At 55.2% G+C, this 22,923-nt stretch overlaps 1 protein-coding gene across 1 annotated transcript; it reads right to left on the bottom strand.

The window, feature by feature from the left end:
• Positions 1-8,916: 8,916 nt before the first annotated feature.
• LOC123351972 (myeloid cell surface antigen CD33-like) lies at positions 8,917-17,918 on the bottom strand. The gene is made up of 8 exons (XM_044991655.1): positions 17,858-17,918; positions 14,602-14,751; positions 13,837-14,256; positions 13,075-13,128; positions 10,893-11,198; positions 10,624-10,717; positions 10,278-10,401; positions 8,917-9,138 (listed from the first exon to the last, which is right to left on the bottom strand). Exons 1-8 carry the CDS (start codon positions 17,916-17,918, stop codon positions 8,947-8,949), a joined length of 1,401 nt encoding a protein of 466 aa, XP_044847590.1. The 3' UTR covers positions 8,917-8,946.
• Between the last annotated feature and the right edge of the window lie 5,005 nt (positions 17,919-22,923).

Here is a 22,923-nt window from a genome sequence, read left to right as displayed (position 1 = left end):
TACCCGGGTGACTTTTTTTCCCCTTCTTGAATATAGGAACTATATTAGCTAATCTCCAGTCAAACGGTACAACCCCCGAGTTTAGAGATTTATTAAAAATCATCGCCAATGGGCTTGCAATTTCACTCGCCAATTCCCTTAATATTCTAGGATGAAGATTATCCGGGCCCCCCGATTTACTTCCGTTAAGCTGTTCAAGTTTGGCTTCCACCTCAGATACCGTAATGTCTACCCCCATATCTTCATTCCCATCAGTCCTTCTATCACTATTCCTTAGCCCTTCATTAGCCTCATTAAAGACCGAGGCAAAATATTCGTTCAGATATTGTGCCATGCCAAGATTATCCCTAATCTCCACTCCGTTTAAAGTTTTAAGCGGTCCCATTTCTTCCTTCTTGGTTTTCTTCCTATTTATATGGGTAAAAAACCTTTTGCTATTGGTTTTAATCCCCTTCGCTAGGTCCATCTCCACCCGACTCTTTGCCTTTCTCACTGCTTCCCTACACCCTCTGACCTCAATAAGGTAGGTTTCTTTGCTGATCCCTCCCATTTTCCACTCCTTGTACGCTTTCTGTTTTTTTCTTAATCACTCCTCTAAGACGCTTGCTCATCCAGCTCAGTCTAAAACTGCTACCTACGAACCGTTTTCCCTTTCTCGGGATACATGCCTCTGACAGCTCCTGCAACTTCAACCTGAAATAACCCCAGGCATCATCCGCCTTTAGATCCCTAAATATGTTAGTCCAATCCACTTCCCTAACTAGTCGCCTCAATTTAGTAAAGTTAGCCCTTTTGAAATCGTAAACCTTAGTCTCAGATGCAATTTTGTTTATCCTTCCATTTATTTTGAAACGAATTAGCTCATGATCGCTCGAGCCAAGGTTGTCCCCTACAACTATTTCCTCAACAAGGTCCTCATTACTTACCAAAATCAGATCTAAAATGGCATCCCCCCTCGTCGGTTCAGCAACTACTTGATGAAGGAATTCATCAGCTATCACGTCTAGGAAAAGCTGAGCCCTATTATTATTACTAGCATTTGTTTCCCAATCTATATCCGGGAAGTTAAAATCTCCTATGATCACACAGTTCCTATTAGTATTTACCTCCTTAAAAACATTAAAGAGCTCTCTATCCATATCCAGGCTAGATCCCGGCGGTCTATAGCACACCCCAATCACTATCCCAGGGGAGGCTCTAGTAGTTTTCTTGCCCAATGTGACCATTGCCCAAACAGACTCCGTATTATCCATTGCATTGCTAGTTATTTCGTTACTTTTCACCTCATTATTGACATACAATGCTACTCCCCCACCTTTACCTTTGTATCGGTCTTTCCTAAACAGCACATACCCTTCCATACCTGTACTCCAGTCATGGCTACCGTTCCACCATGTTTCGGTTATTCCTACAATATCCGGTTTCAATTCTCGGACCAGGATCTCCAATTCCTCCATTTTGTTACCTAAGCTTCTCGCATTGGTGAACAAACATCCTAATTTTTGCTGTTTGGCTCCTCTCACCCTTTTCACCCAACTTGGTAGGGACACAGTACTACCAGTATGACCTGTCGGTCTAGTATCCGCCCCCCCCCCCCTTCCTTACACCTAACCGTCCCCCTCTGGATATATCTGTTGTTATACTGTTGTTCTCACTCTCAACGTATAAATTTGGCGTGGAGAGTACCTGGACCTCTCCCAACCGTCTCCCCCCAATGTCTAGTTTAAAGCTCTTTTAATCAGATGAGCCAGCCTCCCTCCTAGAATTCTACTTCCTTCCCTACTTAGGTGGAGCCCATCCCGTGAGAACAGTCCTCTGTCCCCAAAAGCCTCCCATTGCCCATACATCCCAAAGCCCTCCTTGTAACACCACTCCCTCAGCCAACTATTTATCGTCACGATCTTGTCACCCCTTTGGCGCCCTTCCCTAGGGACAGGTAGAATCCCACTGAAGATCACCTGAGCCTCAATTTCCTTGAGCGTCTTACCCAACCTGGCATAGTCTCCCTTGATCCTCTCTAGCGAGAATCTAGCCGTGTCATTCGTTCCTACATGAAGGATGATCAAAGGGTTCTTACCTGCTCCTCTTAGGATCCTTTTCAACTGCAGGTCCACATCCCGTATTTTAGAGCCCGGTAGACAGCACACCCTTCTGTTCTCTGGATCGGCCCTGGTCACAGGCCTGTCCAACCTTCTCAGTATGGAATCCCCAATCAGATAGACCTGCCTTTGCCTGGGGACAGTGCGGTCCTCTAACCTATCCTCCGTCCCCCCTGGTTGCAAGCTCCTTCCGTTCCTATCATCCCTTGTGGTTCCCCTTAAGCCATCCTGTATCCTCCCTGGGCCCAAACTTGGTGCTGCCTCCATGGACTCCTCCCCTCTTTCTATCGGACTAGCCGCTCTTCTCTTTTTCCTTGCCCTCCCACCGTCAGCTACCACCTGCTGTGCCCCTTCCTCATTCTCCAAACCTTCAAACCTGTTCCTTAGCTCTATTTCCCCCTCACTGGCTCTCCTTTTCCCCTGCCTGCTTCTCACGGTCACATGCTTCCACCGCCCATATTCCTCGTCTGGCAGTGCCCCCTCACTGGCCTTAGCCCCTGCTTCCCCCTGTACCTCTGGGCATTCCCCTTCAGTCCCTGCTTGCCATTGCTCCATCAGCTGCTCAAACCCCCTTCTATGCTCTACCAGGGTTTCTACCTGCAACTCTAGACCCTGGATCTTTTCTTCCAGCAGCTCTATTAGGCGGCACTTCATGCATACATAGTACTGTTCTGGCTCCCCTGCTAGGACCATGTACATACCGCAGCTGCTGCATGCTCTCATCCTCGGTGTATCCTCTGCTGCTTGGCTCATGGCTGCTGCTGTCTCGGCCTCGCTCGGCGTTCTTACCTGGGGAACACAGGAAGCACGGCGCCGCCCCCTTCCGCCTGCCCCTGTAAACTCCCACTCAAACTCCCCTGTTAGCCGCCCTGATGGCCGGCTCCTGGGCCGCTGTGATCAGCTGTGCCGCTGCCTGGCTGGGCGGCCGCTTTTATAGGCCCCCTCCTCCGCCTAGCTCCGCCCCCTAATCAGGGCTCAGCAGTCTGCCCCAACAGAGAGACACAAGCACCACAAAGACAGACGCAAACACAAATACCTGGCTCCTCCAATGGGAACTCCTGCTGACTCATATCCAGATTCTCATCCTCTGTAATCCCCAGGTCCTTTTCTGCAGAACTGCTGCTTAGCCAGTCGGTCCCCAGCCTGTAGCATTGCATGGGATTCTTCCGTCCTAAGTGCAGAACTCTGCACTTGTCCTTGTTGAACCTCATCAGATTTCTTTTGGCCCAATCCTCCAATTTGTCTAGGTCACTCTGGACCCTATCCCTACCCTCCAGCATGTTATGCTTATAAGAAGCACACAGGATCTTTTTCAGGGGGAAAGGCAATACGCTTCGTTTATTGAAGATACAACAGTTAGCATATGGATTCAATCACACGCACGCACACACTGTCCCGCCAGTCGATGTTATAGTTGCCAGTCCAGAGTCTGGATCGATCTAGTGTCCAGTGAGGTTGATCACGGGTAGGTAGGAGCTGGGTTTTGTCACAATGCTCTGCGGAAGTCTTGGCAGGATGAACCCAAAGTTTCGTGGCATGGCATCCTGTTTATATAGTGATTGTCCTTAACTGGGATGAAAGAGTTTTGCACCATCATGCTGTAATCAATTGTTGCTTGACAAGTGCTTGTTTTCTTAAATTGTCCTTCTCATTCTTTATCACAGCTATCTTGTCCCCATTGATAGGTGCCTGTGTCATCTTTAGAGTTGTCAATCTGCCCTCTTCTGACATTTCAATATAGGAGTGATGTTAGAACCTCCTGGCGCCCTTGCATCTGTCTTCAGTTCCTCCCTAGAACATCTGGTTCAGCGATGGCCTTCACACTTCTCTTTTAACACACATTCCTCATTCACTCACAAAACAGAATTATTTTACACAGAACATTTTGAGCAGGAACATCAACTTACAATTCAAAAGAAAAACACTCATGGCATTCTTTTACTTATTTTAAAATGCTAAACCTGCAAGAAAGTGGTGACCCTCAAAGGCCCTTGAAATCAGTCCGGAAACAAAGAAATTCTTGCTGATGCATCTTTACCAATGGCACATTAGGCCATTCCTTTCTACTATTCAAAAAGGGTGTCTGGCAGGATATGGTCAAATCATGTAGAGTGATAGAAGGCAGAGATATCAGTCCCAGATTAAGCAGGTCCCTTTTCCCTGGGTAAGATAACAGGGACAGTTCCAGAATAAGCAGGAACTTGCTGGAACCAATTAAGGTAGGCAGGCTAATTAGGTCACCTGGAGCCAATTAAGAAGCTCCTAGAGTCAATTAGGACAGGCTGCCTAATCAGGGCACCTGGGTTTAAAAAGGACCTCACCTCAGTCAGTGAGGCGTGTGCAAGGAGCTGGGAGCAAGAGGCACTAGGAGAGGGAAGACGCACTGCTGGAGGACTGAGGAGTACAAGCGTTATCAGACACCAGGAGGAAGGTCCTGTGGTGAGGATAAAGAAGGTGGTTGGAGGAGGCAACGGGGAAGTAGCCCAGGGAGTTGTAGCTGTCACGCAGCTGTTACAGGAGGCACTATAGACAGCTGTAGTCCACAGGGCCCTGGCTGGAACCCGGAGTAGAGGGCAGGCCCCGGTTCCCCCCAAACCTCCCAACTCCTGATCAGACATAGAAGGAGTTGACCCGGACTGTGGGTTCCCCCAGAGGGGAAGGTCTCTGGTCTGTTCCCTGACCCACTAGATGGATCAGCAGAGACTGTGGGGATTGTTCTCCTCTCTTTCCCCATGCTGGCCAGGGATGAGGTTAGCTGAGTGAACGGCAGATTTGAGCCACGAAAGTGGCCAAACTGAGGGCTGCCATGAATCTCTGAGGCGAGCAAATCCGCCAACAAGCGCAGGCCCCACCAAGGCAGAGGAGGAACTTTGTCACACCACCTTATAGTCCATTCATCCAATCCATACTTTTTAAACTTGCTGGCAAGAATACTGTGGGAGACGGTATCAAAAGCTTTGCTAAAGTCAAGATATATCACGTCCACCACTTTCCCCATATCCACAGACCCAGTTATCTCATCATAGAAGGCAATCAGGTTGGTCAGGCATGACTTGCCCTTGGTCAATCCATGTTGACTGTTCCTGATCACCTTCCTCTCCTCCAAGTGCTTCAATATGGATTCCTTGAGGACCTGCTCCATGATTTTTCCATGAACTGAGGCGAGGCTGACTGGCCTGTAGTTCCCCGGATCCTCCTTCTTCCCTTTTTAAAAGATGGGCACTATATTTGCCTTTTTCCAATCGTCCAGGACCTCCCCCAATTGCCATGAGTTTTCAGAGATAATGGCCAATAGCTCTGCAATCACATCAGCCAATTCCCTCAGCATCCTCGGATTTATTATATCTGGACACATGGACTTGTGCATGTCGAGCTTTTCTAAATAGTCCTAACCTGTTATTTCACCAATGATGGCTGCTCACCTCCTCCACAAAGCTAGTGGGGGTTGCCAACACTTTGGAGGATGGAGCTGAAATTCAGAAGAACCTCAGTAAACTGTAGAAACCTTGGAGAAGACCCTCCCTTGATTCCCTGCTCACCCTGAGCAGCGAGATCTCTTCCATAATGATCATCTCCTGTGGAAAGTGCGGGGACAGCAATGATTATCAGCCCCCCACCCCTACAGTGCTGGCTCTCTCCAAGAGCCACGTGCCCAGTGTATGGTGGAGTCCAGGAAGACTGATGTACCCTGCCCCTGCGGCTACTCACCATTCTGGAGGTCTTGTGCCTCATGTGTGCTTGCCTGGTGCGTGACAAGCGTGTGAGTACTGGCTGTGTTTTAAAGCACTGAATCACTGTTGTCTGTGTTGCAAACAATCCTGCTTCTTTAAAACGTTGCATTTACACTTCACAGAGATGTCCTTGGCAGCCCAGCCTCCCTCTTTGTTATTACCAGCTGAATGGCTGCGCAGAATTAGAAAGCGGCTAAGAACTAAGAAAGACTTTCTCTGGGAGGTTATGATGCACTCCGCCGCCAAGAAACAGGAACTGAAGGAGTGATGGGACAGCGAGATGAGGGAACGAAAGGAGAATGCGGCGTGCTAGAATGAAGCCACGGAGCAGCTCTTAAACGTTATGGAGCGCCAAGTGTGTATTGTGCAAACATGATCAGGACGATTTTATGTTCTCTTCTAGGTTGTTAAAAAAGGTGTTAATGAGCATTGGGCTGAGGACAGTTCCCTGCAGGATCCCTCTGGAAACACACACTCGCTGCTGATTCCCTGGTGACAGTTACCTCTGGAGATCTAGCAGTCAGCCAGTTTTGAATCTGGGTCATGGTAATTTCATATCTTTCTAGTTTTTGAATCAAAATGTCATGTGGTGCCAAGTGAAACTCCTCACGGACAGCGATGGATATTACAACACCACCATTGCCTTTAGTAAAAATCAGGAGGGAGGACTAGTAAGGCCCTATATGTGCGTATTATTTGTATTGCAATAGTGCTTTTGAAACCCTGGCGGAGCTCCGTCATGCCAGACACTGCATATATACAGATAGAGAGAGGCCCTGCGCCAGATGAGATTAGGGCCCCGGCGTGCTGGTGTGAGGAAGTTGGGGATTTTCATAGTGGTTTACATGAATGCTCTGTGTGTGTCTCAGTTTCCCTGTGTGCTGTGTGTGTAATGAAGTGGAGGGAGGGGGTTTGTTGTTACAGACTGCCAGGTGTGACCTCCCCTAGCAGCCGGGACCACGGACAACGGCCTGGAGAGGGAGGACAATAGCAACTGGTGACCAGGAGGCCCCTCCAGCTTGAAAGGCAGCCAGTTCTGGGCCGTGAAGGACAATGGGCTGAGCAGAGAGGACCCCAGTGATGTGTTTACCTGGGATGGAGGACAAAGGACACAGAGGGAGGAGCTGTGGGGGCCGGTGATATAGGAGACTCGGATGGAAGGAGGAGGCTTCTGGACTCGGGGGAGAGAACAGCCAGAACCCCCTGGATGCGGGAGAGACCCAGATGTCCTGTGCTGAGGGTTGCTAGGCCCAAGGGCCCTGAAAGCCTCCTGTGCTGTGTTCAGACGTTCAATAAACCTCCTGTGTTACGCTGGCGGAGAGTCACTGCAGGGTGGAGACCGGGGGGTGTTGCTCCCTCAGGGGGTGAAGGCCCCGGGGGTCCAGAACGAAGGGACTCCCAGAGGAGGCCCACGGCAGAGACAGGCCAGCTCAGAGGTGCGGTCCCAGGAGGCGGTGGGGCCAGAAGGCCTAACTCTGGACAGAGAGTGAAACCATCCCGGGGGGCTGTCACGCCGAAGGAGGGTCACTCCCAGGGGCTGCACAGACCTGAGTGAGAATGAGTCCGTGACAGCTGGGCGCTGCTCAGACGCCACAGGCACCGACTTCCCCTCCGCCCCGTGGGTGCTCTACCCCCTGGCCCCACCCCTGCCCGCCTCTGGCCCTGCCCCTGCCCACCCCTGCATCACCCTCGCCCTGCCCCAATTCCACCCCTTCCCCCTAATTCCCTGCCCCACCTCTTTACCGCCTCGGGGGACCAGACAGCAAGGGTGAAAAATTGGGACAGGGGATGGGATGTAACAGGAACCTATATAAGAAAAAAACCCAAAACCCAGGACTGTCTCTATAAAATTGGGACATCTGGTCACCCTATTACCGCCTCCTCCCCCGAGTGCGCCACATCCTCACTCCTCCCCCTCCCTCCCGAAAAGTCCTAAGCGCTGCCGAACAGCTGTTAGGCAGCGGGCGGGAAGCGCTGGGAGGGGAGGAGCAGGGATGCGGTGCGCTCTGAGGAGGAGGGGGTGGGGGCAGGGGGAGCTTGGCTGCAGGTGGGTGCAGGGTACCCGCTAATTTTTCCCCGTGGGCGCTGCAGCACCGGAGTCGGCTCCTATGCCAGACACAGCAAGAGACAGGCCTTGCCCCAGCTGAGATCAGGGCCCTGTCGTGCCGGGTGCTGCCCAGACACAGCGAGAGCCAGGCCCTGCCCCAGCTGGGATCGGGGCCGTGCTATGCCTGGCCCTGCCCAGAAACCAGCTGCAGTCAGGGCCTTCCCAGGGGAAAGGCAGATGTGAAAACTGATTCTTTACTGGACACAAATCAGTCATAGTTGTTAGTGGCCCTTTGTTAAAAAAGCAGCCGTGACAAAAAATGACACATGAAAATCTATTTCAAGTAACAGTTGTAAACAGGAAATTTTACAGTCGGATGCTTTTGGCTTGGGAGTGAACATGTTACCTTCAATAGAACATTGTTACTAAGAAGTTACAATCACGTGGCACTGATTGACCTCGACAGAGACCAGGGCCCCGTTGTGCCAGGCGCTGCCCAGACACAGAGAGAGACACTCCCTGCCCCTAAGAGTTTATAACATAAGTAGCCCAAAGAACCATTATTATCCCAATTTTGGGGTAAAGAAACTGAGGTGAGAGAGATGCAGCAAATGGCCCAACTTCACCTACAGCATTTTCAGTGGCGCAGGAACAAGAACCCAGAAAGCCCGAGCACTAAGCCAACATCTTAACCACAAACCCAGCCCTCCGCTCCTACTTGTGCGTGACCATCTGTGAAGCGAGTGGGTGAGGGCTCAGGCAGGGTAGAAGAGAGACTCTGTGGCTGGGGGGTGAGAGGCTCTTTCCCCCAGGGGCAGTGGGGTTTGGGAGCGGGGAAGCTTTGGCACCGGCTGCAGGGGACTCTGGGATACCTCCCCTCAATGCAGCGCTGCAGCATCTCCAAGGCCTAGTTGACTCCGCCCTGAGTCCGGGGCGGAGCAGGGATTTGCACCCAGGTTTCCCACGTCACGGGCCGACCTCTTTCCCCTTCCCCCCTCACTGTGACACCCCCCCGGCCCCACACTGGACAGGCTGGAGATGCCCAGCCTGGGCCCATGGTGTGAGGGGGCTATTTCAGCCGGACCTCGGAATATTCCATGTCTGGGGCCTCTGGGGGCTCCCCCCCTTTGCGCTGCAGCTTGGAGAAGTCGATGGCGGCGTAGTGCAGCTCTTCCGGCTCCCCGGGGCCTAGCAGGGCCTGTGCTGCTGCAGGCCCGTCCTGGATGCCTTTGGTCCGGCGGGCGGCTGGAGTCTTGTGATCCTGAGTGAGAAGCAAGGCAGAGACACCGGGCAGAGACTTGCATCCACCCTGCTGAGCTGATTGCATGGGCTGCCCCAGCCTCGTTTCCCCCACCCTCCATGCAAATGCGTTTCCTGCATCGGGCGTGCACTAGCAAGAGACGGGGGATTGGGTGTGTGTCATACTCGCTGCACGCATGAGCCGATCCCATGTCAGCGCCAGCTCGATTAATGTGTTCACTGCCTCAGCTGCACAGGCCATGCATTAGCAAGAGGCATGGGGGGGGGGTGCATTTCATGCACCGCACATACAGGATTTCATCCCATGTATCTCATCACAGCACAGGTTCACCGAATGTATTGACTGGATTTCATGCAGCGATCATGCATGAACTGCTCCCATGCCGCTTGGGGCAGAACCGGGTAAGTGAATGGGTTTAATGCATTGCCTGCACCAGCCACGCATTAGCAAGACACATGGGGTTCTGTGCATTTTACACATTGTGCATGTATGCACTGATCTCATGCATCTTGGGAAGGCATCGGTTAAGTTAATGCATTGCCTGCACCTGTCATGCATTAGCAAGATGCATGGGGTTGTGTGCTTTTTATGCCCTGTGTATGCATAATTTGATCCCATGCATCTCATGGTTGCACAGCCCATACTGATGTGTTCATTGCATTTTCTGAAGTGTACAACAGACATGGTGCACCCTCCATACACTGTCTGATCAGAAGCACCTGATACCATAGCAGGCAGCTGCAGAAATGCATTTCTTGCTCAGTTGGTGCATCCAGGAGATGCCCAGGGATTGGCAGCATTCCAGCCCCAATATAGTTCCGTGCACTTTGTGAATGCACGTGAATGCATTCGCTGCATGTCCTCCCCTCTGAGCGAGACCCATGGGATGAGGTGCATTTTCTGCCTGCAGGAGCTGATCCCACACAGTTCGGGGAGCCTGGGCTGGTGGCAGAGGTGCATTTCTTGCACTGGGCACACATGGGGGGTTGGGTGCCCTGCTGAAAGCCTGGCTTATAGTCCTGCTTTCATAAAGGGGGTAGGAAAGCAGGGCGGGGAGGAGAAGAAATGGAGAGGGGCAGAGACGGGGTGGGGTGGGAAGGGCAGGTGGGCTTGGTCCTTCCCTCCCCCCAGGTACATACCATGGGGATGGTGAGGATGTTACTGTAGATCAGGCTGGCGTCGTCGACCATAAGCTCGGCCTGGCTCCCGTTAGCCGCCTCCCCGGGCTCAGCTCTGGGGGGCGCCGGCTCCCGGCCCCGCAGCCTGTGGGGAGACGGATCAGGATGGACTCATGAGACTGGGAGGGGTTAGAATAGCCCCACGGGGTGGAGGACGGTGGCAGCCCAGTATGAGAGTCTAGAGCGCAGGGGACTGGGATAGGCCAGAGAGAGACGGGTTGGGGGAGGGATCTCACTGGGCGGAGGGTTGTGGGGGGAGATGGCAGCGGATCTCAGCGGGGGGCAGCGGGGGAGGCATCAGACTCACTTGATCACACAGACCCCGAGAAGGAAGAAGCCGACGGCGACCCCCAGCCCACAGGCCACCCCGAGGCCCAGCAGCTTGCCAGGCTCCTCCGCACCTGCGAAAACACACAGCACGGGGCACGGCTGGGAGACAACCCAGGAGTCCTGGCTCCCATCTCCCCCGCCTCCAACACCCAGACCCCACTCTTCTTCCAGGGCTGGGGAGAGAACCCAGGAATCCTGGCTCCCTCCCTGAGCTGGGGACAGAACCCAGGAGTCCGAGTGTCTCACCTCTCTGCGGGGGGCTGAAGTCAAAGTACAGGGCGGCGTAGCTCCCGTGGGGGTTGGAGCCGAGGCAGAAGATCCGGGGGCCTCTGTCCCCACTCCCCGTCCAGCTCAGGGTGCTGACGGCCTCGTCCCCCTGGGCCCAGGAGCTGACCTGCAGGGCCCCCCGTGAGCTGTTCCCAGCCAGGGGCTCCCCGTCCACCTGCCACTGGAGCTGGGGTGGGGGCTGGGAGCGCAGGGAGCAGCTGCAGCTGATGCTGGGCCCCTGGCGCTGGCAGGACGAGTTCAGCCCGGTCCCCGGCCGGGGGCTGTCTGGGGAGAGCAGGAGACACAGCAACAAATTAATAGTCAGAGAGAGAAACCCAGGGGCAGTGAGTCCCATAGATTAACGTGCTAATATCTAGTGGCAGGGAGTGCCGCGGGTTATTCTGCCCTGGGGTGTCTCTTTGGCTGGCCCCTGGGCACTGATCTGGCCCCATCCTCGGCCAGCAGCGCTTCACACCAACCCACCTGCTTCTCCGCCCTCAGCCTGGGCGCTCACGGCCTTTGTAGACAGCCCAGGAGTCCGTTCAAGCCTCAGCTGCCCCCCTTGGGGCTGCCCCTGAAGCAGCTAATTAACTATGGCATTGGGGCATTGGCTCTGTCTCTGTTTAAAGGGGCCAGGCACCTGTGACACCTGCTAGTACTCAGTGGCGAGGAGTCCCACGGATTAACACTGCTGCTCTCCAGTGTCAGCGTCCCAGGGGTTAACCCCACTCACACTCAATGAGCAGCTGGAACGTCCCCTGGGCAGAGCTCTCCTTGTTCTGGGCCCAGCACCCGTAGAGCCCCCCGTCCTCGGCCGTCACGCTGGGCAGCTCCAGCTGCAGCTGATTCTCCCCCGTGCGGCCGATACCCTCGATGGCTCGGCCCCCCCTCACCCAGCCCAGTGCAGTGGGAGGGCTGCTGGCGATGGAGCAGAGGAACCGCAGGGAGTCGCCCTCCCGGGCCGAGAGCTGTGACCAGTTCGCCACCAGGGTGCTGGGATCTGAGAATAGAAATAAAACAGAGCCACTCGCACCCTGAGCCAGCCAGTCCCTGCCCGGGGCCAGATCAGGGCCAGTGCACCCTAGAGGGGAAAGGCCCCGTGCCCCACTCCCCGCCCCCTAGCGATACCTGGGAATAACTGGGGGTCGCTCCTGTTAGCTCTGGAGACGGTGATTTGCAGCGTCCTCTCTAGAGCTGAAATACCCACGGCAACGTATTAGATTGGAGAGAGCCACCCACTGACTCCCTGCTCTGCAGCCCAGCACCCCCCAATGAACCCCTGCCCTCCCCATGGCCCAGCATCCCCCATAGATCCCCCGCCCTCCCCCTGCAGCCCAGTGCCCCCTACTGGCCCCTGCCTTGCTCCCTGCAGCCCACTGCCCCCAACAGGGCCTCCGCCTCCCACTGCAGCCCAGCACCCTCCACTGAGGCCCCTCCCTGTGGCCTGGCACCCCCTAACTCCTTACTCTGCACGTGCACACGCAGGGCCCGACTGGCCGACCCGTAGGAATTCTTCGCCCAGCACCGATACTCCCCAGCGTCCCCCCTGCTGAGATTCGGCAGTTCCAGGCGCCCGGCCCCTCCCTGGCCAGGGCTCAGGGACTCGTTCCCCTTGGCCCAGCTCAGGGTGGCCTCGGCTCTGCTCCCAGCCTCACAGCTCAGGCTCAGGGAGTCGCCCTCCTGGGTCTCCAGAGACACAACGTCGCCCTCAGCTCCCCACGCATCTGGCACTGGAAGAGACGAGCAGGTGGGTTTGGTGCCCCCAGAGATCCCCCACTAAGGAGCTGAGATGCAGCCACCACTAGGGTGGGACATGGGGGCTGTTTATACAGGGACCCCTCACCCAGCGCGGAGACACGGCCCCTCTGGGGTGGGTGCACAATCTCGGTGCCTTGCCATGGCAGCAGGTCTCCGTCACAGCGATCGCTCCCTGCTCCCATCTCCTCCCCGCTGCCCAGCGCCCCCTAGTGCTGCCCCGGGATCTGGTAACAGAGGAAACCGGACCCGCTCGCCCCCCTACAGCCCAGCGGCTTCCTCGGGCTCTCCCCTCCGGGCACGGACCAGCCTGGCCCGGCTGAGCCTGGGGCCTGGCCCTGAGCGCGGGCAGAGCGTGACTAGGAGGCGCTCGCTGATTCCCGGGGCTCGCAGCGCGGCCTCTCACCGGGGCGTCCGTTCCTGGTCAGGGTCCCGGTGATGTTGGGGGGCCCGGGCGGGTCTGTAACACAAACCAGACAGGGGGGATCAGGGGGCTGCGCAGCACCGGGCGGGGGGGGGGGGTTTGCTAGTGATCACTGAGCCTAGACATGGCCCCTCGCTGTGAGCTCAGCTGGGGGACGGGAAAGTCCCTGAAGTGACACAAGGCCCGTGGGTGGGGAAGGGAAGCGACAGACCCGACTGAGCCCCACCCAAGAGGCGCCCGACAGAACCCAGGGGCCGGGTTAGGGTCACGCCGGGGAACCAGAACCGTGGGAAATGGAAACCAAAGGGATCAAAACTGGTGGGTCAAAATGTGGCCTAATTGGCAGAGTCACTAACGAGGGGCCGGAGCCATAGCCAAGGGGGGCAGGAAGGGGTGAAGATCCCAAGGGAGAAGAGGCTGCACGGTGTGGGGTGAAGGGGCCTGGAGTAGAATTGGCTGAGGGTGTCTGGTGGGGGGTGGGGATCCCAGCACAGGGCTGAGTTGGGGGAGGGGCTGGAGGGAAGGGGAGGAGGCCCGGAACAGCGCCCAGGGGCCGCGCAGGTCGCAGTTACTGGCTCCCCGACCAGCAGCGTCCCTGGCAGCCCCCGCGCCGGTGAGATCTGGATCTCTGGCTCCTCCGTCAGACATGGGGAGATTTCTTCACGGCACAGCCCCGATCCGGCCCCAGGGCGGGGACTGGCTGGCTCAGGGGGGCTGCTGAGCAGTGACTGCGGCTGCCCTTACGTGGAACGGAGATTGTGAGTTTAGGGTCAGTGCCATCGGTACTGGAGAGGTAACTGTATCTCAATGTCCCTTTCTTGAATCTGAAGTAATATCTCCCTGTGTCCCTCCATTGTGCTTCACTGATTAGCAGGGAGCAGTCGCCATGCACCAGTTCCCCCGCCAGCCGGAACCGGCCCTGGGTCTCCTGAGACACCCCCCGGCTGGGGTCGCTGCTGGCCACGGGCGGATCTTGGCTCTCATTGGCCCGATCCTTGTACCAGTATCCGTAGAGCCGGGCCCAGCGATTGTCGTCCCCGGAATTGTCGGTGTCGTACGAGGCTGGGTACGTGAAGGTGCAGGGGATGAGAACACAGAGACCCTCCTGCACCGACACCGACTGTGGCACCTTCAGGGTAAATCCAGGCTTCTGGGACAGGGACCCTGCAGGGGACGGGGAGGGATCAAAGTGGGACCCATAGAGAAAAATGACCAACCCTGAGCTCCCCCCACAGCTCTGCCAGTGCCCCTCACTCCCGACCTGCAGCCCCCTGCGAAACCAACCGTGAGTCTTTGACCAAATCTCACTCCCTTTATTTCCATCCCTCCCCACATCAACCCCCTGCCCCCACTCCCTGTCACTCAGCGCCCCCTAGCACCACATTGGGGCATTGGGCTCCCCTCCCCATCTGGCCAGTCTCCCTTCCAAGTCCTGGGACAGACCTGGCCCCGCTTAGCGCAGGTTCTGCCCTTCCCCCTGCCCTGGGGCTGCAGGTGCTGCTTACTTACCCCTCCAGAGCAGGGTGAGGATCAGGACCCTCAGCGTGGCAGGACCCCCTGCTCTCCAGGGGGGGCCCTGAGCCAGGAGCTCCCGTTCCCTGGTGTCCTGCTGTGGCGGCAGGGCTCTGCCCATGGCTGGGGCGTCAGGCTGGGATAGACCTAGAGACAGACGGGGGATGGGAAGTGTGAGAGCGGAGGCTGTAGGGAGGGACAGATCTGCCTTGAGGACCATCACTGCTGCTGGGCTCTGCAGGGGGCTGATCTGGGGCTGCTGGAAGTGCAGGGACCTCCCCAAATCCCCAAATCACCAGACGGTGCCAACAGATTGTGAGCTAAAAAAATCCTTAAATTGGAGAGAAAACCTGAGTTTTTCTCTAAGAATCATGAGAGCGGCCAGAAAATCCCGAGCTGGTGACAGAAGATGGTTGGAAGGCAGCGCTGCTCAGTGCCTGCTTTGCTTCACTTCCCACAAAAAACATGTGAGCGGGCAACCAGTGAAGTTACCACGGACAACAAAGGGGAAGGCAGCAGATGGGGCTAAGTAAAAAACACGTCAGAGATGTTCCAACGAATTTGAATGAATTCAAATCAGTGCGATGGGGCGCTGTTCAACCCAGGGGGCTGAAGGAATTAGTCAAAGAAATCTTGGAGCCACTGGCAATAATATTTGCAAACTCATGAATGCCAGGAAAGGTCCCAGAAGACGGAAGAAGAGTTAACAGAGTGGCCATCTTTAAAAGAGGAAAACAGAGGAGCTGGGGAACTATAAAGCAGTGATCCTGACCTCGACACCTGGAAAGCTACTAAAGCAATGTATAAAACCTTCAATTTGTGAGGCCGAAGGGGTGATCACCAGCATGGATTTACCAACAATAAATCCTGCCAAACCAGCTTGGTTTCCTTCTTTGACAAGGTAACTGGTTGGTGGCTGGGGGAAAGCAGTGGACATAATATACCTGGACTTCAGCAAGGCTTTTGACACAGTCCCACATGACATTCTCATAAGGAAGCTGGAGAAGACTTCTGAAGGAACTCAAATGTGAAATTGCAGAACAACTAACTGTGGTATTTAATGAAGCATTCAAATCAGCTTCTGTACCAGATGACAGGAGGATCGCTAATGTGACACCAATTTTTAGAAAAGGCTCCCAGCAATTAGAGGCCACTTAGCCTAACTTCAGTGTCGGGAAAACTGTTTGAAACGACAGTTAAGAACAGAATGATCAGGTGGAGAGATGAACACAATTTGTTGGGAAAGAGTCAAATGATTTTTGTAGAGGGAAATCATACCTCACCAATCTACTAGAATTTTTTGAGGGCGTCAACAGCATGTGGACAAGGGTGACCCAGTGTATATACTTAGATATTCAGAAAGCCTTTAACAAGGTCCCTTCCAAAAGGCTCTTAAGCAAAGTGAGCTGTCATGGGATAAGTGGGAAGGGCCTCTCCTGGATCACTAACTGTTAAAAGATAGGAGATAAAGGACAGGAATAAATGGCTAATTTTCACAGTGGAGAGAGGTGAATAGTGGTGTCCCCCAGGGGTCTGTACTGGGACCAGTGCTGTTCGACATATTCATAAACAATCTGGAAAAAGGGGTAAACAGGGAGGTGACAAAATTTGCAGATGATACGAAACTACTGAAGATAGTTCAAAGCAGACTGCAAAGAGCTACAAAGGGATCTCACAAAACTAGGTGACTGGGCAACAAAATGGCAGATGAAATTCAATGTTAATAAATGCAAAGTAATGCACATTGGAAAACACAATCCCACCTAGACATATAAAATGAGCTGATACCCCTCAAAAAAAAGATCTTGGAATCACTGTGGATAGTTCTCTGAAAACACCCACTCAATGTGCAGCGGCCGTCAAAAAGGTGAATGTAATGTTGGGAATCATTAAGAAAGGGATAGATAATAAGACAGAAAAATATCACATTGCCTCTATATAAATCCATGGTACGCCCACATCTTCAATACTGCGTGCAGTTCTGGTGGCCCTATCTCAAACTGGAACTGGAAAAGGTTCTGAAACGGGCAACAAAAATGATTAGGGGTGTGGAACAGCTTCTGTATGAGGAAAGATTAATCACACTGGGACTGTTCAGCTTGGAAAAGAGACGACTAAGCGGGGATATGATAGAGGTCTATGAGATCATGAATGGTGCAGCGAAAGTAAGGAAGTGTTATTTACTCCTTCCTATAACACAAGAACTGGGAGTCCCCAAATGAAATTAATAGGCAGCAGGTTTAAAACACACAAAAGGAAGTATTTCTCCACACAACACACAGTCAACCTGTGGAACTCCTTGCCAGAGGATGTTGTGAAGGCCAAAAGTATAACAGGGTTCAAAAAAGAACTGGATAAATTCTTGGACAATAGGTTGTTACTAGCAGTTCTGTGTTCTTGGGGAACCAGGGTGCAGTACCCAGCCTGTCTGACTCACGAAAGACGCCCCCCACATACACCTCTGCTTGAACCAAATCTGCATCAGAAGAAAGACTGACAAAAACCAATGAAAAGGCCGTGGGAGACGCACCTAAACCCTTGGGACAAGGGTGACAGGATTAAGGAAACTCCCCTAACGTTATTTGCATCGGAGATGGGACAAGGAAGCATCTCCATTAGCATACAGAATGAAGAACAGAGATTCCAAGGCAAGAACTGCATGGAACTCTGGGACCAGAAAAGCCAGGAAGCAGTGCATGATGGGGGATCTCTGCTCCAGATGGTAATGAACCCGCCTGCCCATACTCAGCTCAGCAGTTATCAGACCAATTCTAGTAATGAATCCTTGACTGGTATCCACAATAGTGAAGTTGCCTAATTGCATTGTGAGCTCCCTCCAAGGAACATCACCCAAAGCCAGGAATGATCAGTTCCCATGTCTAGCCTGAACAAAACAACGTTGGTATCTCCCTTGTTTTCACATCAACAAATCTAGTGTTCTCCCTCGAACCATTGTTGTTTCCCTACAAAACCCCCTATCCAGGCTCAAGTGTGCTCTGATGCCTGGATCCAAACTCTGCATCAGTTCCATTTGGGACTTCATCTTCTCCTGACTGATTGTGCTGGAGGCTCTTCCTGTCTCCAGCACTCCAGACCCTCAGCCTGTCTCTGGCACTCCACCACCACCTGGAACCCCGATCGATTCAAGCTTCACGGAGTTGTGAGAACCCATCTCTCTCTCTCTCTCTTCCGCTCTCTAGGTATAGCCTTCTGACCCTGACTTGTGGGATCAGTTATAGCAATGGTCCCCAACCTGTCTGTTGCAATAGCATATTCATGTTCCCAGAAGAGTGTGGCGGGCACCGGATAACCATCGCCGAAATGCCGCTGAGAAGCAGCGGCATTTCAGTGGCGGCGCTTCTTGGCATTGCCGCTTCTCGGTGGCATTTCGGCGGCTGGTTGTCCGGAGGCCACGCACCTCAGCGGCGGGTTGTCCAGTGGAAGTACTGCTCTACTCGGTGCTGCTTAGGCCTCAGCTGGGGACTGTGTCCAGTTTTGGTCACCAAGGTATAGAAAGGATGTAGAGAAACTGGAAAGGATCCAGAGGTGAGGGATAAAGATGATCAAAGAGATGGAATGGAAGCCCTAGGGGCACAGCCTGAGGGAACTGGGCAGGGGTAGTTTGGAAAAGAGATTGGGGAAGGAGCGGGACATGATCGCGGTTTTCAAATACTTGAAAGGCTGCCAGAGAGAAGCTGGAGAAAAGTTGTTCTCTCTCACCCTAGAGGGCAGGACAAGGGGCAACGGGTTCAAACTGCAGCAGAGTCGATTGAGATTAAATCTCAGGGAAAACTCCCCAGCTGTGAGAGCAGTCGGACAATGGACCAGATGCCCAGGGAGGTGGTGGAAGCTCCTTCACTGGAGGGTTTTGAGAGGAGGCTGGACAGCTTCTGTCTGGGATGGGTTAGACCCAAACAATCCTGCATCTTGGCAGGGGTTGGACTAGGTGACCCCTGTGGTCCCTTCTCACCCTGTGGGTCTGTGATTCTAGGATTTGCTAAAAATCCTGAGATTTAATGTGAACATGACAAGTCCCTGCCCCCCCGCCTTTGAAATTCGCTAATAAATCCTGAGGTTTGCTCTAAGAATCCTGAGATTGGCTAAAAATGGTGAGATTTGCTCTCAGACTCCGGAGCTTGGCTTTTAAAATCCACAGATTTGTGCGTTGTCTCTGTACACCCTGTTGTTTGCGGCCCGTTGTCTCCTCACCTACCCACGGGAGCTGGTGTGGCCCCTGTGCGGTGAGTGGCCCCGTTCTGCAGGGACCCAGTGGAGCCGGATGGCCCGGATGAGGGGAAAGCGTCCCGAGCGGGGAGGTGGGGGGGGAGGCGTTCAGAGAGCTGACGGCTCCCCCCTCTGTCACCAGGGCGGGCCACTAATATTGCACTCCCTGCCCCCAGCTATCTCCACTGCCCCCATTCCACCATGAAAATGGTACTGGCCACTCCCTCCTCCCCACTCTTCTGAGAATGGTAAGGGCCACTCCCTCCTCCCCACTCCTCACATGTGAAAATGGTACTGGCCACTCACACCTTTCCCCCTTCTCAACTGTTAATATGGTATGGGCCACTCTATCCTCTCCCTTCCTCCCCTATGAAAATGGTGTGGACTACTCACTCCTCATCCCTCCTTTCCCTTTAAAATGGTATGAGCCACTCCCCTCCAACCCCATTCCCTTTCTGTGCAATGGCTCCTCGCACCCCCAAGAAAATGGTACAGGCCGCTCCCCCCTCTCCCTCCCCTACCTAAAAATTCCTCTCAGCTCCTGAGGGGGGAGCTGCCTCCCTCCTGCAGCACCCCTGATTGGCTGCCCTTCTCCAGGAGGTGGGGCAAGTGGGCAGGGCAGCCTATCAGACGGGGGAACCTCCTCTGGGCAAGGCTGGAGTTCTGCAGCCTTGGGGCCGGTCACTGGTGCAGTGAGCTGGGCGGGTCTCAGCCTGGATCCCCCATGGCCCATGCACCATCCCCTGCCAGAGTAGGGCGGGACGGACCCCACTGCCCTGGGCTGGAGGGGCAGGGGCCAGCTCTGAGAGATCCATCCCCATCCCTGGGGGGCTTCCCTGCCCCTGTGCAGTGTCTGGGAGCCCCAGGGGGTCTGTGCCTCACACAGCTCCATGGGGGAGGGGCAATGGGGTGAGCGCAGCTGGAGGATGGGGGAGAAGTTTGCACGTATGTGCTCCCCCTGGGGTATCTATAACTGCCCCCTGTGCAATGCCTGCCCTCCCTGCCCCCCAAAACCACCCCCATGGAGAAGGGGAAACCGCCGGCAGTTCCATTTCCTACCATCCCATTGCTGCCCTCAGGTGCTCTCGGGAAGGAGGCTGAGAGATGAGATCTGGGGAACCCCCTGCTGTACGTGGCCCCCTGAGCCGATGCCTCCAGTGTGGTCCCCATGCTGGGGGAGCCCCAGGGCAGGATCCTGCTTGGGCTTGAGGGGCAGTGGCAGAGCTGTGGGGGCGGGGATCCCACAGCTGAGTTAGCAAAGGGGCTGCCGGTTGGGATTGAGGGGCACCGCAATCTCCATAGACCATCCAGTTCCTTCCCCCACCCTAGTTCCACTCACCCCTAGACCTGCAGAGCGGGTCCCAGTGCCTGGTTCTCCGACCCTGCAGCCCGGGTTCCCCAGGGTTTGTGACTCGGAGCCTGAGAAAGTGGCAAACACAGGAACATGAAAGCAGAAATGAGTGAGGACAGCAGGGAGATTGGGGGGAGATGTTCTCTCAGAAACCCCAGCACCAGCACCCTGCCGACTTCCCCTCCCTCTGGCTGGGGCTGCCTGCGGCTTCCCTGCAACAGGGGCAGGCTGCATATTGCTTGTGGGGCTGGAAATAGAACCCAGGAGTCTGGGCTCTGAGCCCCTCTACACCTCACTCTGCTCCCAGAGCCAGTGACAGAACCCAGGAGTCCTGGCTCCCAGACCCTCGCCCCCTCCTCTGACCACTAGATACCACTCCTCTCCCAGAGCCAGGGACAGAATCCAGGAGTCCTGGCTCCGAGACCCTCGCCCCCCTCCTCTGACCACTAGATACCACTCTCCTCCCAGAGCCGTGGAGTCCGGGCTCCCAGCCTCCTGTCCCAGGTCCATCCCTTTATTACTGCTTTTTCCAGTCACACAATAATATTTTAACGTTAGCAGCTGACACCTCGTACTGTATTGTACATGCTGCAGACGCTAATCACTCACCCCGAGCTGAGATGCCACCGTCTCTGGGGTGGGGGGGCTGGGAACAGCCACACAGCGACACTGCCCAGGGGTTGCTCACCCGGAGCTGAGATGCGTCTGTCTCTGGGGCGGGGCGGCTGGGAACAGTGCAATGGAACAGCAGATGCCCGGTTAGGACGGCTAGCGAATCCCGACTCCAATGGGAAGAGCCGGGTGCGTGAGGAGACCTGCCTGGCAGGGAGCGAGTGCGAGTGTCAGGGCGAGGGCTGGGGCGAGAAGTGAGATTTCAAGACAGGAAGGGGAAGTCAGCATGTGAATCTGGCCCTAGACCGTCTTGCAGAAGCCCCGTTCCAGTAGCTGGAGATCTCGGTGCCATCGATGCAAGACGGAGATTGTCCCAGATATAGGCAGCTCCCACGGACAGTCGGCTTCCAGCCCCACTGCAGGGGACTGGCTGAGAATAAGGGGAATGGGGCATGGGGTCCTTCCCCTCTAGGGTCTCTCAGCAGGGTGGGGCACTGGCTGGCTCTGGTGGGTGGGAATGGGACCCGGGGTCCTTCCCCTCTAGGGTCTCTCTGCAGGGGAGACGCCAGCAGATCGGAGCTGGTCCATTGAGCGCAGATGTTTGTTTTCTGTCTCTCGGTTCCTCAAACGCCTCCCAGGTCCCGGGTCACTGAGTCTGGGGATTCCCTTGTGATGGGACCCACGTCATTGGCGGTATCCGGAGAGGCAGCTGGATTCCACCACCTGCCATAGACGCCGTCTTCGACTTAAGAGCTGAGACACAGCTGAATCTGTCCTGGGTGCTGTTTACACAGGGACCTCTCCCCAGTGCTGAGATGTGGCTGCCTCTGGGGTGGGGCGCGGGGGCTGTTTATACAAGGAGTCGTTGCCCAGTGTTGAAATACACAAGGGTTTGGGAGAAACCTAGAACTAAAAGAAACACAGCTCCCCTTAGGGGCTTGGGACCAGCCCCGATGGCTGGGTCCTCCCGAGTCTCCCACGCCAGCCAGACCCTGGCCCGCTCTGCCCCAGGCCAGTGGCACATCAGCTCTGCCCCCCTGCGTGTGGGCCCCGGCGGCTGTGCTGGGAGGCTGGTTGCTGAGCAGATCTTGCACAAGAGGAAGTTTCCAGTCAGTGAGTTTGTTCCACCTCTAGCAGGTCGGCCCCAGTTCAGGGCACAGCAAGAGCCGCTGAGAGCAGGTGAGCAGGCGTCACGAAGCGGGGTTGTTTGTTCTGTTTTTGTAATGGTTGGCATGCAGAGGGGGTGGCACTCCGTTTCCCTGGCTGTTACTGATTTAATGAGGTGGTGGGAGAGGGAGTTTGTTGTTACAGAGGGCCAGCGAACGGCCTGGAGAATGGACAGTCAAGCGACTGGTGACCTGGTGACTGGGAGGCCCAGCTCGGGAGTCACAGCAGGTTCTGGCCAGTGGGATGACAATGGGCTGCGGGGAGAGGCCCCCGGTGACCTCACCAGATGGTTCCAGCCACAAGGGAACAAAGGACGGATGAGAGGAGAGGCTGGGAGGACAGGAGACCCAGGCAACCTGTCTACCTGGGACAGAAGGCAAAGGACAGAGGTGGGGCGTGGGTGACGGTGACATTGGATGCCCAGCTGGAAGGAGGGGTCTCTGGGCTAGGAAGAGAGAGCAGCCAGAGCCCACCTGGAGCTTGGAGAGACCTACATGTGCTGTGCTAAGGGATGCCAGGCCTGTGGCCCTGAGAGTTTCCTATGCTGGGTTCAGACGTTCAATAAACCTCCTGTTTTATGCTGGCTGAGAGTCGCTGCGGGCTAGAGAGCAGGGGGACATTATTCCCTCTGGGAGTGGAGGCCCCGGGGGTCCAGATCGAGTGGACTCCTTGAGGGGGCGAGAGACAGGTGTGCTGAAGGCTCAGAGAGGTGCGGCTCGAGGAGGCGGAGGAGCTGAACCCCCGGAGAGAGCGGACCCCAGAGAAGGGCTGTCGCTCTGAAGGGGATTCCCCCCAGGGACCGTACAGAGCCGAGAGAGCGCACGAGTCCTGTGAGTCTGTGACAACTGGTCCCATTGAACACTGGGGTGCAGCCGCTTGGATCCCCAGCCACTGTTTTCTTGGGTCTTAGGCAGGGCCGGCTCCAGGGGTTTTGCCACCCCAAGCAGCCAAAAAAAAAAAAAAGA

The sequence above is a fragment of the Mauremys mutica genome, chromosome 17 (genome assembly GCF_020497125.1).
Source record: "Mauremys mutica isolate MM-2020 ecotype Southern chromosome 17, ASM2049712v1, whole genome shotgun sequence".
Lineage (NCBI taxonomy): Eukaryota > Metazoa > Chordata > Testudines > Geoemydidae > Mauremys > Mauremys mutica.
Note: the sequence above shows the minus strand (reverse complement) of the source record. Positions and strands in the feature narration are given on the sequence as shown.